Here is a 17,071-nt window from a genome sequence, read left to right as displayed (position 1 = left end):
TGTATTAATTCTTGTAAAGCATGTAACGTCTGTGTCTAGATTTATTTCTTTGCATGTGGATGTCCAGTTATTCCAGCACCATTTGTTGAAAAGACTATCTTTGCTGCAGAATACTGCCCTCACTGCTTCATCAGAGATCAGTTGACTATATTTATGTAGGCCTATTTTGGGGCTCTCTATTCTGTTCCATTGATGTATTTGCTTATTTTTTTGCCAGTACCAAATTGTCTTGATTACTGTAGCTTAATAGTAAGTTTTGAAGTCAGGTAGCATCAGTCCTCCAACTTTGTTCTTCTCCAATAGTGTTGTCTATTCTGGGTCTCTTGCCTCTCTATATAAACTTCAGAATTCATCTGTCAATATCCACAAAACTTGCTGGGATTCTGACTGGGACTGCTTTGAATCTGTAAGTCAAGTTGAGAGGAACTGACATATTGACAGGATATAGTTTTACGATCGCATTTATCTGGCTGATTTATTCACAGAATGATTTTGGAATTAAGGAATGCTCATAACCCCTGAGCATTTTTGTCCTTATGTGGATAATCAGTGTTTATCCAGGTGCCTGGATGGGCAGAATAATGACAAGCACTCTTTCCACCATTCAGATAAAATCATCTCAATGTAGGGTTGGTTTGTTTGAATTGTCTAAGAGGTCCTGAGTTTTCCATTCCTGTTTTCAGGCTGAGGAAAGAGCATTCCTGGCTCGTTATCAGGCCGCATCTTCCATTTTCCCTCAATACTCTGTTGGGTATCAGTGGAAACAAGGTGAGTCACATACTCTTCTGGCCCTGGAAGGGTCTGCAATCCGGAAAGGGAAACCATGGTATCAACGCCTGCAACAAAAGTTTTCCTCTAAACCTCAGGCCCTTGATTTAGGTCCAGCACAGCACCAGCTCCCACGCTCCCCACCCCATCCCCAGATGAATCTGCTTGGTGCCCAAAAAAACCCAGTTGAAAGGGTTGCATTCCAGAATAGCATTCCACACTGCCAACTCATTTGTGTTGTCTTCAAACACAGCTTACTCTTTAAAAATCACTGTCAGCTTATGGTGATCACCCAGCAGTTCGTTCCAGGCAGATGATAGCTTTCCTTTCTCTGTCCCTCCCCGCTCTCCTCATGTTGTCTGTCAAAGACACCTTCCTGAGCCCCTGCCGGCTGTACAGCTCACCTGGCCTTAGGCCCTTTGTCGTGTCATATACTTAAAGGTGTGTCTCAGAACTCCTGGAGAGAAGGGGTTATGACTCATATTTGCTCCAGAATAGTACTAGTCATGCCTGCCTCTGCACCTCCCTAAAATCCAACCCCATGGCTGTATTTATGGGAACAACTGTGAAAACTCAAAGCTTTGAAAAACTGGACAGATTTCCTTGTCCTACCCTAGTGACAGATGCTCTTCAAATGCTATTCTGTATTACCAATAAGAAAGGCTCATAAGTGAAAATAAACTTGCGAAATGTTTGGTTGAAGTAAACATAAAGCAGGTGTTTTTTTTTTTAACTTTTCACAGCCTTTCCATATGCTTTTACCAATTTATTTAACCAAGCAGTTTCCTTTTGAGATACCAGAATGAACATTCCCTAGCCACTGAACCATTTCAGAAATCCAAGTCTAAACCCCAGTAGGGAAATACTTTTTCTTAAGGAAGTTCTCATTTACATATAATTAATTATAGTTTTATAATGTATTTATAGAGTTGTCAGCAAAATGGAGGAGTAGACAGGTCCAAACACCCATCCTTCCAAAGAAACATTGAAAAAAGAACCAGCAACTGTCAGAACCAACTTTTTCAGAACTCTGGAAAACAAAGGTTTATAGCAACCAAGAAGATGCTGTATTAAGAAAAAAAACCTTCAAAACAGAAAGAAAGCTTTGTGGCATTTTTACTTGCCCTGGACAAACCTCTCTCCCGGCTTGGCAGCGGTCTTGAAGACGGCAGCCCACATTCTCAAATGTGAGACCCTGGTCCCTAGTCCCAGGGAAAGAGAGAAGACCTTATTCCTAAATTGTCATGTATGCCCCAATCTAAGGGCCATCCTGAAAGACTAAAGGTGCTCATCTCTGGTTTGCCTATCTTGGAATTTATTCAGGGTGGAAAAGCAGCAAGTTTTGCTTGAAAACACGTTAAGGATTTCTTTTTTTTTTTTTTTTTATAATGTGCAGAGCCACCTGGGGCAAAAGATTACAAGAGACTGCTCAAAACCTGGGAGGAAAAGCCAGGGAGAGGATTTCTTTGGGATATTAGTGCATTCAAAAGCAATTGTGTATACTGGGGAATTTAGAAAAGCAGGACAGGAATTATGCTCAGAAAAGACCTGAAAAGACCCCAGTTTTCATCGCTGCTTGACCTATAGGCTTGGTGCATTCAGAAAGTGAAGGCTGAGGCAGAATCATAAGTGGTCTGGCTAAGTGTTAAGAGTGTCCCAGCACAGAGCCAATCCATAGAAGATTGGGAGAGGTGTTTTTGTTTGTTTTTTAAGGTTCTGAAATTCAAGGAAATCTCTGTCAAAACACTGGCTGAACACAGCTAAGCCTTCAATAATTCAGAACAGAAAAATCCCTGGGAAGGGGGAGATTCTGATTTCCAGAATTATTCTGGAATATTGAATGTCCAGTTTTCAATAACAACAACAAAATCACAAAGGATACAAAGAAAATGGAAAGTATAGCCCATTCAAAGGAAAAAAATTAAATTTACAGAAACTATCCCTGAGGAAGCCCAGATACCACACTTGCTAGACAAAGACTTTAAGCCAGCTGTCTCAGATATGCTTAAGAGGTAAAGAAAACCAGGAAAATGATATACAAACAAAATGAGAATATCAATAAAGAGAAATAATAAAAAGGAACCACATAGAAATTCTGGAGCTGGAAAGTACAAAAACTGAAATGAAAAAAAAAATACACTAAAGGCATATTTGAGGCATAACAGCATATTTGAGGAAGAAGAAGAAAAAATAGGTAAACTTGAAGACAGAACAACTGAAATGACCCAGTCTGAGAAGCAGAAAGAAAAATGAACACCGCCCAAGGGACTCGTGGGAGACCATCAAGCTCACCAACACGTGCATTATGGGAGGACCAGAAGGATAAGAGAGAAAAAGGAGCAAAAGGAATATTTGAAGAAATAATGACTGAAAACCTCCCATATCTGAAAGATATTAACCTATACATACAAATAGCTCAACAAATTCCAAGCAAGATAAAATCAAAGGGATCCACACTAAGACACATTATCGTCCAACTGTTGAAAAGAGACAGAGAATCTTGAAAGCAACAAAAGAGAAGCAACTCCTCATGTTCAAGGGATCCTCAATAAGATTAACATCTAACTTCTCATCGGAAACCATGGAAGCCAGAGGCAGTGGGGTGACGTATTTAAGGTGCTGAAAGAAAAAACTTTCAATGAAGAATTCTACATCCAGCAAAACTATCCTTCAAGAATGAAGGAGAGGGACTTCCCTGGTGGTGCAGTGGTTAAGAATCCGCCTGCCAATGCAGGGGACACGGGTTCGATCCCTGGTCCGGGAGGATCCCACATGTCACGGAGCAACTAAGCCTGTGCGCCACAACTACTGAGCCTGCGCTCTAGAGCCCGTGAACCGCAACTACTGAAGCCCACGCGCATAGAGCCTGTGCTCTACAACAAGAGAAGCCACCGCAATGAGAAGCACGAGCACCACAATGAAGAGTAGCCCCTGCTCACCGCAACTAGAGAAAACGTAGGCAGAACACTCGGACATAAATCACAGCAAGATCTTTTTTGAATCACTTCCTAGAGTAATGAAAAAAAAAACAAAAATAAACAAATGGGACCTAATTAAACTTAAAAGCTTTTACACAGCAAAGGAAACCATAAACAAGACCAAAAGACAACCCTCAGAATGGGAGAAAATATTTGCAAATGAAGCAACTGACAAAGGATTAATCTCCAAAATTTACAAGCAGCTCATGCAGCTCAAAATCCAAAAAAAAAACGCAATCAAAAAATGGACAGGCCTTCCCTGGTGGCGCAGTGGTTGAGTCTGCCTGCTGATGCAGGGGACACGGGTTCGTGCCCTGGTCTGGGAAGATCCCACATGCCACGGAGTGGCTGGGCCTGTGAGCCATGGCAGCTGAGCCTGCGCGTCGGAGCCTGTGCTCCGCAACGGGACAAACACGTGAAAGGATGCTCAACATCACTAATCATTAGAGAAATGCAAATCAGAACTACAGTGAGGTTATCACCTCACACCAGTCAGAATGGCCATCATCAAAAAATCTACAAACAATAAATGCTGGAGAGGGTGTGGAGAAAAAGGAACCCTCTTGCACTGTTGGTGGGAATGTAAACTGATACAGCCACTATGGAGAACAGTATAGAGGTTTCTTTGAAAACTAAAACTAGAACTACCATACAACCCAGCAATCCCACTACTGGGCATATACCCTGAGAAAACCGTCATTCAAAAAGAGTCATGTACCACAGTGTTCATTGCAGCTCTATTTACAATAGCCAGGACATGGAAGCAAACTAAGTGTCCATTGACAGATGAATGGATAAAGAAGATGTGGCACATACACACAATGGAATATTACTCAGCCATAAAAAGAAATGAAATTGAGTTTACAGTAGTGAGGTGGATGGACCTAGACTCTGTCATACAGAGTGAAGTAAGTCAGAGAAAAACAAATACCATATGGTAACACATATATGTGGAATCTAAAGGAAAAAAATGGTTCTGAAGAACCTAGGGGCAGGACAGGAATAAAGATGCAGATGTAGAGAATGGATTTGAGGACACAGGGAGGGGGAAGGGTAAGCTGGGATGAAGTGAGAGAGTGGCATGGACCTGTATACACTACCAAATGTAAAACTGATAGCTAGTGGGAAGTAGCCGCATAGCACAGGGAGATCAGCTCAGTGCCTTGTGACCACCTAGGGGGGTGGGATAGGGAGGGAGGGAGATGCAAGAGGGAGGAGATATGGGGACATATGTATATGTATAGCTGGCTCACTCTGTTATAAAACAGAAACCAACACACCATTTTAAAGCAATTATACTCCAATAAAGATGTTAAAAAATTTTTTTATTTAATACGCTTAACCTACTAGGTTAGCCTAGCCTACCTTAAATGTGCTCAGAACACTTACATTAGCCCATAGTTGGGCAAAATCATCTAACACAAGCCTATTTCATAATAAAGTGTCGAATATCTCATGTAATTTACTGAATACTGTACTTGAAAGTGAAAAACAGAATGGCTGTATGGGTACTCACCAGTAATGTACCCAGCTGAAAGCACACTGGGTCTGAAGAATTTTGAAGGGTTGAACTACAGTTAACTGCTGGATGGTGGGGATGCTACAGCCACAGGGTCATCAGTCTCTCTTCTGATGAGGCTTGAGAATAGCCGGTAGAAAGACCTGGGGCACTGACACTTGGTTTAGCAGGCATACTGTTTGTTCTTCAGGAAGATAACCAGTTTTGACTGCATCGTTTTCCTTCTCTATGGTAAGCAAGAGCTTCCTGTATCTGCCTGCCAGGTCTTGCCAATCTCTTGTAATTAACATCCATTTCTTCTAACTTCCGTACACCACTGGTGATAGCAGCAAACGCCTCTGCCAGTTTCTTTGCTGTGAACTTTCTTGGTGCCTCGGGTATAACTTCTTCCTCTGTCTCAACTTCTTTCTTCCTCCAGTTCAATCAGCTCTTCATTGGAAGGCTCTTTAGCCTCGATGCCGAGAAGCTCATGAATATCCTCTTTATCAACGTCCAATTCTAGCTGCTTCCCGAGCACTAGCATCTGGTTACTTTACTATTTCGGCAACAGTAGAATCTTCGTTAAAAGCCTTTCAGTGCGTCCATGGAGGTCTTCAGAACTTCCTTCCAGATGCCATTCACGCATTGCTGTGTGACTTCTTCCCATGCTGCAGTGATGGTTCACATTTAGAGCGTGGTGGTGTTTGGGAGCGAATACACAACCTTTACATCAGGATGCGTGTCACAGACACACTGTGGATGCCCTGGAGCTCTGGCCAGGATCAGCTGGAAGGGGATGTTGTTTTGCCTACAATATTCTCTTGCCTGTGACAGACAGTTAAAAAAAAGTCTCCAAACAATGCTACTGTTTCCAGGCTTTCTTATTATGGTAGTAACAAATGGGAAGTTGCTCACATTCTTGAATGCTCTAGGATTCTCTAATGGGTACATTAGGAAAGGCTTTAATTTGAACCCTGCAACATTTCTACCCAAAAGCAGTGTTAAATGGTCTCTGAACGCCTGACATTGTCTTGGACTCTTCATGAATGTATGCATGTTCTGGCATACAGTTCTAGAACAAGCTTTTTTCATCAATATTAACTTTTTGTTCCGGCAAATATTTCTCACCCACAATCATCCTATATAGCTCTTCCTTAAGAGCTTCAACACCTTTAGCGTCGGCACTTGCTGCCTCACTGTTGAATTTCACATTATGAAAATTATGATGCTTTTGAAGCACTGAAACCTCCCATGACTTGCTGTAAACACTTGTGTATAAAGAGTGAATCGAAAAGACTTCTTGCCTGAGCCTGGGTCATCAGTCAGCTAAGTGGTGCACGTTTCTGTATCTGGTCTTCCACGTGACAAGTAATTTTTCAGTATCATCAATTAGCCCAGCTCTTTTCTTCGTGATGATGGTGTATTTAATTGATGCTGTTTCACTGCATCATTGATTCACTTCTTATCCTTTAAGATCGTTATCATCAATGGAAAATTCCTAACTCATGTGCGATGATCATTACTGGCTTGCCACCTTCGTGCTGGGCAATTACCTTGAGTTTTTTTATCTCGAGTAATTGCCTTCCTCTTCTTCCTACTAGAAGCAGCAGATGCAGATGGGCATTTTGCAGACATTACAGGATGTGAAAACACAAACCACAGTCTGTAAAAAATGCAAGCAACACAGTACACTGAAGAGTATTGGCTGTTTACCCTCAGGATCATATATGGCTGACGGGGAGCTATCAACATCCATTTCTAATAAAAACTCTCAACAAAGTGAATATAGAGGGAACACACCTGAATATATATGGTGTCACATATGACAAGGCCATAGCTAACATAAAACATATAGTAAATAAAAAAGGAAAATCTGAATAGTCTTAGATCTGTTGAAAAAACTGAATCCTCTGTTAAAAATCCTACTGCACGTTTTCATTGATGAAGTGCTTCTACTAAACATTTTAGAAAGAAACATTACTTCACATACATTTTTAAAAATTATTTATTTACTTATTTGGCTGTGCCAGGTCTTAGTTGTGGCCCGGCAGGATCTTTGTTGCGGTGTGCAGGATCTTTAGTTGCAGCATGTGAACTCTCAGTTGCGGCATGGGGGATCTAGTTCCCTGACCACGGATGGAACCCAGGCCCCTGCACTGGGAGCACGGAGTCTTAGCCACTGGGCCACCAGGGAAGTCCCGTACACATACATTTAAAGCTCTACATTCCCATCTAAGCACTGTTGTAAACTGAATTCCACCACTTTTGAATGGTGGTATTTTTATTATTCCGTCCCAAGTATCTCATTTCCATTCTGATTTTTTCTTGATCAATGGGTTACTTAGAAGCATGTTGCTTAATTTCTTGACATTTGAGAATTTCATAGTTACCTTTGTTTTGGGGCAGTGTGTGGTTGTTCTTGAATAAGCAATGTGCACTTGAAATGAATGTGTATTTTGCAGCCACTGGCTTTAGTCTTCTAACAAGTGTCCATTTGTTTGATAGGTTCAAATATTTTATATTTGTGTTGGTTTTATACGTTTATTGTATCAATTACAGAAGGAGGTGGGTGAGAATCTTCAGCTGTAATTGTGAACTTGTTTTCTCCTTTAATTTTGTCCAATTTTGCTTCATCTTACTTTGAAGTTCTGTTATTAGGTTCATACTTAGGATTACTGTATCTTCCTGCTGAATGAATCCTTTCATGATTGTGAGAACAACTTCTCTCTGGTAAAACCCTATCTTAAACTCACTTTGGTATTAACAGAGCCTTATTTGCTTTCATACAGTTAGCGTTTGCGCGATATAACTTCTTCCATGCTTTTACTTCTAACCTACAAACTGTATCTTTTGTAAGTAGTATATAGTCAAGTCTTTTACTTAATCCAGTCAGACCATCTTTATCTTGCAACTGGAGCACAAGTATCGTCCACTTGTTGAAAGTTCGCTTTACACTACTTCACTTTTACGAAATACCTACATTAGTACCTGTTTTTGCTAACTGAAAGAAATCTGAAGAGGATTTTTGCTTTTACCAAAAAAAAGGCAAAATGCGAAAACAGCATTCAGCGTTTGTTTTGCAGAGAGGTGTTACAGAGGCAGCATGCTTCCTGAGCAGTGAGAGCGGCACTGCCAAGCTCCTTCCCAGGAAACTCCACTCAGCGTCTCAGCATCAAGGCGCCATAGCTTGGAACTGTGTCTGTGAGCATCTGTGCCTTATGTCTATTTATTTTGTGCATCCATTAGCTGGATGTGTCCTAAGGTACCTGCTTCTACGCTCGCGAAAGGTTTCAGAGGAAACCTCTACTTTCAATACTTCTGAATAGTGGGGGAAACTTGCATTTAGAAAAGTCCCACTTCTTCCTTCTTTCCTGCCTTTTTAATCAATTAAAAAAATAAGGATGTCATTTTTCTCATTCAACTCCAAAAGCTTTTCCTACTTGGAGTTAATTTTTATTTCGGTTAAAATACACATAACACAAAATTGACCATTTTAATCATTTTTAAGTGTACAATTCAGTGGCAGTAAGGACATTTACAATGTTGTACAACATCATCCCAAACAGAAAGTCTGTAACCGTTAAACAGTAACTGCTGGTTCCCCTTGCTCTCAGCCCCAGTAACCATCATTCTACTTCCTGTCTCTACTCTAGGAACATGACTGTCCCGCCTATAAGTGGAATCATACAATATCTGTCCGTTTGTGTGTCTGCCATATTTCACTTAGTGTATTTTCAGGACTCATCCATGTTGTAGCCTGTGTCAGAATTTCTTTCCTTTTTAAGAGACTGAGAAATATTCCACTGTAAAGATATGCCACATTGTTTATCTGTTCATCTATTGGGTTGTTTCCACTTCTTGGCTCTTGTGAATAATGCTGCTATGAACATGAGTCTACAAGTACCTGCTTGAATCCTTGCTTTCAATTCTTTTGAGTATAAACATAGCAGTGGAATTGCTGGATCATGTGTTAATTCTGTGTTTAACTTTTAGAGGAACTTTATCCAGACTTCTAAAAATATTGTTCCACTGTTGCTTAAGATTATCCATGAATTTACAGTTTCCATTGTACACCGTTTTTTCTTGCATCATGATGTGGGTTACTTTTTTTCCTAAGGATATTCTTTTTTTCTTTTTCTTATTATTTTTTTTAATCCTAAGGATATTCTGAAAAGTTTCTTCAGCAAGGGCCTGAAGAGAAACTGGCTTTTATCTGAAAATGTCAGTAAGAACAGGGAAAATCATTTTGCTGTGTCTAGACTTATTTTCAGGCATGTTCTCTGGCACAGTAAGAGTAGCATCTACTTTCTTGACTCCCCCTGTTGTTGTTAAGAAGTCAGCTGTTAAGTCTGTCACCTCTTTGAAGGTTTACAATGTTTTTCCCCATTCTGGGTACTTTTTTGTGTGTGTGTGGTACACGGGCCTCTCACTGTTGTGGCCTCTCCCGTTGCGGAGCACAGGCTCCGGATGCGCAGGCTCAGCGGCCATGGCTCACGGGCCCAGCCACTCCGCGGCATGTGGGATCTTCCCGGACCGGGGCATGAACCCGCGTCCCCTGCATCAGCAGGCGGACTCTCAACCACTGGGCCACCAGGGAAGCCCTCTGGGTACTTTTAAGAACCTATTTGTTTTGGGCACAGGTGTGGCTGTTTTATTTATCTTGCTTGATTTAGTTAGGCTTCTTCAATCTGACATGTCAGTACTGGAAAAATTTCAGTCTCAGAATGTCACCCTCCCTCACCAGTCTCTTAATTCTCTGTCACTGATGGTCAAACCTATACTTTTCCGTGTCCGCCTTATAAGTTAACACTTCTTTACAGTTTCCTGTTACTCAATGCTGTCTTGTGTTATTTTTACCAATCTTTCAGTTTGTAAAAGAACTTTTTTCTGCCACTTAACTCATGTGCTGAATTTCTAATTTTAACCATCATGTCTCATTTCTGTTAAGTTCTATTCAGCTTCTTTCCAAATCTGGTCATCTCTGGCAATCTCATTCTTTCATCATATTCCTATACTCTCATTTCTTCAAACATCCTGAACACTTCAGAATATAAAATAAGTGCTGGTCATTCCAGAACCTACAAACTCGGCACGTTTAATATGGCAGCTTCCGGTTTGCATTGACTCTTGCTCGTGGTGGAGTTCAGTTTCCATATTTGTGGATACAGTGCATTTAACTGTGAATAACAGTCCTTGGAACCATCTGTGGGACTCCTGTGAGGCCTGGCTTGAAGGTGATTTTCTCTATAGAGAATGCAAGTTTTCCTCTTCTTTTGCCTATTGGAGATTTCTAATCAACAGTGCCAATTCTAGATCCAAAACTGTATAACGAAGCTTCTGGTAAGAAATTCCCAGGGAAGACGTTTCCCACTAAGGTAGGTAGATATTTCTACTTATTCTTTTCAGAAAACTTTGTTTTTGAAAGTTCATCCATGAAAGATTTTGGTTTGAAGTGGGCTGACGTTAGGCAGGGATCTTCGATCTCCTACTCTGAGCTCACAGGTAAAAATCCAGGCTCTAGGCCTTTGTCTGCGCGACTTGATTTCAATTTAATTCCTTTTAGTACAGCTACAGCTGTCTAGGAGAATCAATGAGCTATAGGAAAGTGGCTTCTTTATTTTCTTCCTTCATAGAGATGATTATTTTAGATACTACCGTTCTAAAACTTGTAATAATTTCATTTTCCTTTGTAAACTCTTAAACTATAATGGGTCAGAAGAGAGACAAAGAATTTTGATCTCTTACCTTTTTAGAACCATTTAACCCGTCACTATCTGGTTTTTGGTTAACTGTCACTTGTAAAGGTAGTTAATCAATCAGTGGTGTTCCTTTACGAAAGTGTGACAGAAGTTTCAGCTTGGCTGGGGAGAAGCTTGTTTCCATGTTAGCATTGTAATAACCACTCAGAAATCACTAGAGCATCAAATTTCTGTGCTTTTAAGATGAGTTCCTGGCGCAAACTCTTACACCTGTAACACTGATGAAGTGTGTGTTGACTCTGCAACCAGAGAATAATGCCAATAAACAGAGTCAAAACATTATATGAATACTTTAATGCAAAATGCTTAACACTTAAAATTAGCAAAGCTTCATTTAAATTAAAACTCCGTTTAACTAAAGATGGTTAACCCCAAGAATGGTGCAGTAGTTGACCTCTGCTATATAATGCCAGTCCTAAGGCAATACAACATCCAAACGTCGGTGGTCGCTTCCTCCACTGCCCTTCTGAACCCTAAGGGGTCGGGGAGAGGGTACTCAGACACAACAAAACACAACCCAAATAAACTGCGCGGTGATTCCTAAGAGTTATAACCCATTTGACTAAGCTGTCCAACCACACAGCTGGGGAGTAACTGCAGGTCTTGTTCCAGAGCTGATACGGGGTTCTGTTTTTACAGCTGGGTAGAAGCTCTGCACTAGGTGAGAAGTCACAGTTTAAGGATGCATGTTCTGTAAATAGTTACTACATATACACATTTAGTGTCTGTAAACACTAGAAATATACATTAGACAGAGTACCCTTACCAGGTGGGTACAGTTTAAAAAAGAAGATGAGGTAACATGAGTCTCAAAGTCCACAGGATTCCTGCCTGAAGAGTTTGAACAGCTGCCAGTAATTCACTTCCAATGTGCAGGGGTAAGGCGCCTCTGGGACCCTCAGGGTTTGCCAAAACCGGATTCACTGGCTTTCAGCATAGCAACCGCATCTTTCACTGCATGGTAGATAACATTCTTCACCTGAAAAAACGAGAGAAAATATGGTCAGTTTACCATGAGATCTAAAATCTGTCCGTAAGAATAAACCTTCCCCCTACCAATTTTATACCATGCTCTTGAAATTTAAAACTCAAAATTCAATATGAAATGTTAATAATACTTGAAAGGCCCCTGGGCTCCTTTAGGCTGTTATTTTATACACATTTTAAACCCATGCCTCCTTTGAAGAACTTAAAAGCTCATTTTCCCCCTTCCAGAGGCTTTGATCCTACGTGGCCCTGCCCCCAGTGAGCGCAGACACAAGCAAGCCCCAAGGTGCAGCTCTATTTTTCAGAGTTTATCTATTTCCCTTGTTTTCCAAACATGGAATCATGTTAGATGACTCACTACTGAAAGCCTCTAAACCAGAATGAGATTTCCTCCATGTTTATTCCTCCTTTGCCTAAGTAGGTAGCAGGACTAGACATAAAGCCAGTTCATCAACTCACTGTACCAAGTGTGGTGGTATGGTCAAGTTTGCCGATTATTTTTATAGGGTCAGTAATGAGCTACGGAGCCAGAGTCAGAGAATGCCAGGAATCGCGGCCATTTTTACCTGTAATTTATCTTCATGATTTGTATGAGTCTGTGACAGATAGCGGAATTCCTGAGTAAGCCAGAAGCAGTGTTTAACATGCTCTGGAGAAACGAAATCTTCAGCCACTTTGATACAGCTATATAAGTTATGAACCTGGAAGACAACAGGCCACACAGTCACACGTGCCGAAGTTTACAGTGTAAGGAGAATGAAGACTAAAGTAATGGTGCTTGCCTGATGCGGAGCTCCTGCTGGGATAAATACCACATCTCCCAGAAACTGCACGATGGCCCAGCCCTGGACTCCATACTCCTGATGAAGACGCTTCCTTAGTGATCTGTCTAAATACCAGCTCTGATCATGAATGGGATCGTGGTCTGCGGGGTTTTCTTGACCTTGCTCTTCTGATACCTAGAACACATTCCGAGTATTATGAAACTGGGTGACACGCTGGGTCTCCATGAGGGCATTTTGCCCCCTGGACAGTGTGGGCAGTCAGTCAGTAAATGTCAGGCCTTCTTTAACACATGTCCCTGTTGGCAGAAAGAGAAAATAGCACTCAAAGACATTAACTGAATGACCCAAGGGGAAACTGAAGGAAAATGTGGGTTCCCTTCTGTCACTTCCTGTAAACCGTGAGTGGCAGTCTGCATATTTTTGTAAACACTGTGTTAGGACAGTATCTTGGCCTAGGCTTTTGAATGTCAGTAGACTTAAGCTCCTTAGAAATAGACTTGCTAGACTGCAGTTCTTAAACATCTGTATTCACTTAACAATGTGAGTTATGAAACAGTCCCACAGTTGGCTGTAGGTTAAACTCGTTTACTCTAGACCCAGTATCTGACAGCACAGACTCAGGGTGACACTATCAAAGGGACAGTATGGCGACCGGCAGGTTATCTGGAAGAGTCAAATTATCCTTAGCGAGAAACATCTTGATTGAAGCAAATGCTGGTTAAGGGTCTAACCTGGCACCAGGCAGCAGGCTAGGAGCGTTCCTATCCACTCCTCGTGAACAACTGGAGAATACCAGCCACAGATATCTGGGCCGCAACTAGCAGCCTCAGTGGCGAACAGGTTAAAAACTGAATATGCCCATCTTTCCAGCTGCCTAGAACTTCCACACAGAACCCTTGCTGAACAACCTGCTAACTACTGGAAACCTGGAATCTTCAAAGTCCCTGTATCCCTTTCCCGCATAAGCTAATGGCCACAGTAGGGTGTGAGGTCTTCCTGACCTACTACTAAATGAGGGTGGATAAAACCAACAGGGACCTTAGTAACTCACTTGGAACACAGCTATCGAGAGCAAAGAAATGATACATGGACTTCTGAAGTGCTTAGATTTTTAAGGCAATAAAAACAAATAGACACTACGTGATCATCAGAGGAACTACCTTGAAGGGAGAGCACAAAAACCTCCAAATGCACTATGACATAACACATAGACATAAGAAAAAAGATAAGTTTCCCTCTTTTCAGAGGTGTGAGCCTAATCATCTAGAAATCGTTGTTCCTTAGCAACCGGCTTCAGCCTATCCAATCTGAGATGCACAGATCTAACTTTGGAAGCTGCGCTTATTCTCCAGTAACCCAGTCAGGTCTCGACATGTAGTATAACACTGCTATTCTGCCTCTCTCTCTTCACATGCCATAGGGTAAGGAGCACACCTTTTTAAGAAATTCTCGTATCTTCTCTGTGTCCTTAGCAGCATATATGTGCCAGAGGGCTCCTGGCTTCTCTTTTCCTTCAATAAATCGCTTTATCGTGAGTTCATCAGAATCTCCGTCTTGGATGGTCTTAAGGACTTCTGGAGCAAGAGAGAGCAAACATCAGACCACAACGTCCCAGCTCAGAGAATAAGCCCCACTTTCATGCTCAGCACCCTACCTTCTTCTTGGTCACACTGGCCTTTGGGAATTCCCACATAGACCATGACATTAGCCGCATCAGATACATCTAAGTGAAGATTTGTCGTTCCGTATTTCCGATCTTCTGGAGTAATTAATCCTGCAAACAGAAAATGCCTTAAATTTACCGAGACAGCAAAGACTGCCTGAGTCTTTCCCACTCCCTGGAATACGTGGTCACAAAACTTAAAAGCTACCTTTCTAATCATGTAAAAGTAATGGAACAATATTTAACATTAAGTTATTTTATCCTTTCAACTTTGGGGAAAAAAGTTCTTATTAAATGTTTATTTGTAAGAATAAAAAACCAGCTCCTAACACTAGCACTTGTTTCTGGTGATAGGCAAAATAGGTTTCCCCCTGCTGAGAACAACTAAAAATCCTTGATGAAATTATTTTTAAACATATTTTTTTAATGAGTCAATACGCTGGCAAGGAAAGAAAGCCAAACCTAGAAAGCAGGGCCCGGGAACGTACAGTGGACTCTCCTGAGGCTGGATTTGCCAGAAGGATGTTTGCTCAAGCAGGGGAGCTCAAGCTTTGGTTGACACGGACTAGAAGGACTCTGGGGTAAGACGTAAGATGGGGAGTCTAACAGAAACCCCCCTCAGAAACGGGTAAGGCTGGGACCTCAAATGACTATGTACTCAGCGCAAGAAGGAACGCTGCCCACATGTTCCTTGGATCCCTCGTCTGCGGAAGAGGTGAGCCTGAGCACGAGGTCCATGCTGGTACTCATAATCCGAGACGCTAACCTCTTACCCCAGGAGAAGGCTCATTTGTTCAGCGTTCACCCTGAGGCTCGCCAAGCCCTGCAGTTACCTTGGACGCACATCCTGACATGCAGTCACTGCTTCTTGAATGGGCAGCAGAGCCAAGCATAGCTCGGGTGGGCAAGCCGAGGCTGTTTTCTAACCTGCCAGGCCCTGAAGCAGCCCTGTCTCATTCGGAGGCCAAGGAACTTCTCTCTGGCTTGCAGGGGCCTGTGGTTTAGGAGCAGCTATACACAGGAGAGGGGACCTTATCATTTCAACCGTGGACCATGGCCCTAGGGCTCTGCTGCACTTTCCTTTCTTTCCAGTTTGCTGAAATATCAGCCCTAGGAGGAGGTAAAGCAACAGATATTGGACAAAAATCATAGGATATATGAGATTTCCTTTAAAATAGTAAAGGAAAAATATAAAGGGAGGAAATAAGGAAACAATTATGGAAAAAGAACCTGAGAGCTGTTGTAACTGGGGGATGAGTATATGGGAAGTCACTGTCCTGGACTCTCACGTTTTCAGTGCATTTGGAAAATTTTCTATAGTACAAAATAAACAAGTAAAATCTGAGAAGAGAAAAAAACAATTAACACGAGAGAAGGCAAACGAATGAAATGAACAATTATTCACGACGGCACGGAGGAACACCCAGAAGTCTGACTGCATTTATATAAAGCGCAAAGGCAGGTTAAACACTAAAGAATGTTCTGCAGGAACACGAACATACGGTAAAGCTATAAACGTAAGGAAATGATAAACACAAACGTCAGGGTGTTGGTTAACACGGGGCAGGAGGAAGGAGACGGAGCTGGGACGAGGGAGGAACGGTGAGCAAGTCTCAGAGCCTCGTCAGAAGCCGCTTGCTGGTTTGGCTGTTGCCAAACTGAGTAAAAAGTGTTCCGCAGAAGAGGAAGGAAATGACACCTACCCAGCCGTCAGCCCCAAGTCCAGCCAATCCCAGCTACGGGTGACGGCACACTGATAAAACCAGGCTCTAAACTGAGAGAGCCTGAACTCAGATGGAACCAAAAACAATGGTCCCAGGGAAAGGATTCCCAGAAAATAGAAAATCCTGAAACAAAACACACCATGGACTTTTATGAAAAGAACACAAGCTGACACCGTAGGGGCTGCTGGGTGACAGAGCACTGGGGTTGGAGGCTAGGTCAAGCCTAGAAATTAGGAGACTTAAGTCCTTCCTCCTCCCAGACCTGCCACTAGATGCCCCTTGGATATCCTGATCAGGTCACCGTCCCCTCTATTGTCCTGAAGTCCTGGTCCCCATGTGTAGTGCTGGTGCTGGAGCTGGAGAGAGGGTGACTGTGTGGTCTTTCCAAAGAGCCTTTCACTCTACGTCATCTGCAGAGGAGTCACAGCTCAGTCACCCAACTTTTGAAAAATGACTGCTCTTTAATGATGTTTATGATAAGGTGTGAGGTGTTTGAAAATGAACACGTTTTCTTTATTTTCAATCCCTAACTGCTTACTCTGAACGGGAACAATTTTGATAGGAAAAGCTATTATAGAGTAACACTGCCCTCTATCTGTTGGTATCTAGGAGGAAAAGAGTTGCTGTCAAGCCATTTAAACCAAGCCGACTATTTATTTTGAGAACTTCTCAAATAACCACTTCTACCCTGTAAAGCTGCATCATTTCTGTGAGGCATGGATAATCACTCTGCAACATTACACCATTTGCTTTAGTGGAAAAATGCTTCCATTTACGTAAATTCATTGCAAATCTTCCCTGTGAACAGAATATGCCCTGAAGTCCCAGCCATCCAGCTTCTTTGAAGGGCTCGGGGGAAGGGAACATCTGGGCATCTAGGCTGTGGCAACTTCCCAAGGTAAACTCCCC

At 42.0% G+C, this 17,071-nt stretch overlaps 1 protein-coding gene across 1 annotated transcript in view; it reads right to left on the bottom strand.

The window, feature by feature from the left end:
* Positions 1 to 10,340: 10,340 nt before the first annotated feature.
* The window catches only part of KDM3A (lysine demethylase 3A), a 63,873-nt gene continuing 57,142 nt past the window's right edge, over positions 10,341 to 17,071 (bottom strand). The window contains exons 22-26 of the mRNA XM_082852334.1: positions 14,430 to 14,549; positions 14,210 to 14,349; positions 12,773 to 12,949; positions 12,557 to 12,691; positions 10,341 to 11,982 (exon numbers count right to left, since the gene is read on the bottom strand). Coding sequence (XP_082708460.1) covers positions 11,902 to 11,982; positions 12,557 to 12,691; positions 12,773 to 12,949; positions 14,210 to 14,349; positions 14,430 to 14,549 — 653 coding nt within the window. The 3' untranslated portion in view covers positions 10,341 to 11,901. The remainder of the gene's footprint in view (positions 11,983 to 12,556; positions 12,692 to 12,772; positions 12,950 to 14,209; positions 14,350 to 14,429; positions 14,550 to 17,071) is intronic.

This window comes from Leucopleurus acutus (genome assembly GCF_964270905.1).
Source record: "Leucopleurus acutus genome assembly, chromosome: 12".
In the NCBI taxonomy this organism is placed as follows: Eukaryota; Metazoa; Chordata; class Mammalia; order Artiodactyla; family Delphinidae; genus Leucopleurus; species Leucopleurus acutus.
This window is presented reverse-complemented; position numbering and strand designations above follow the sequence as displayed.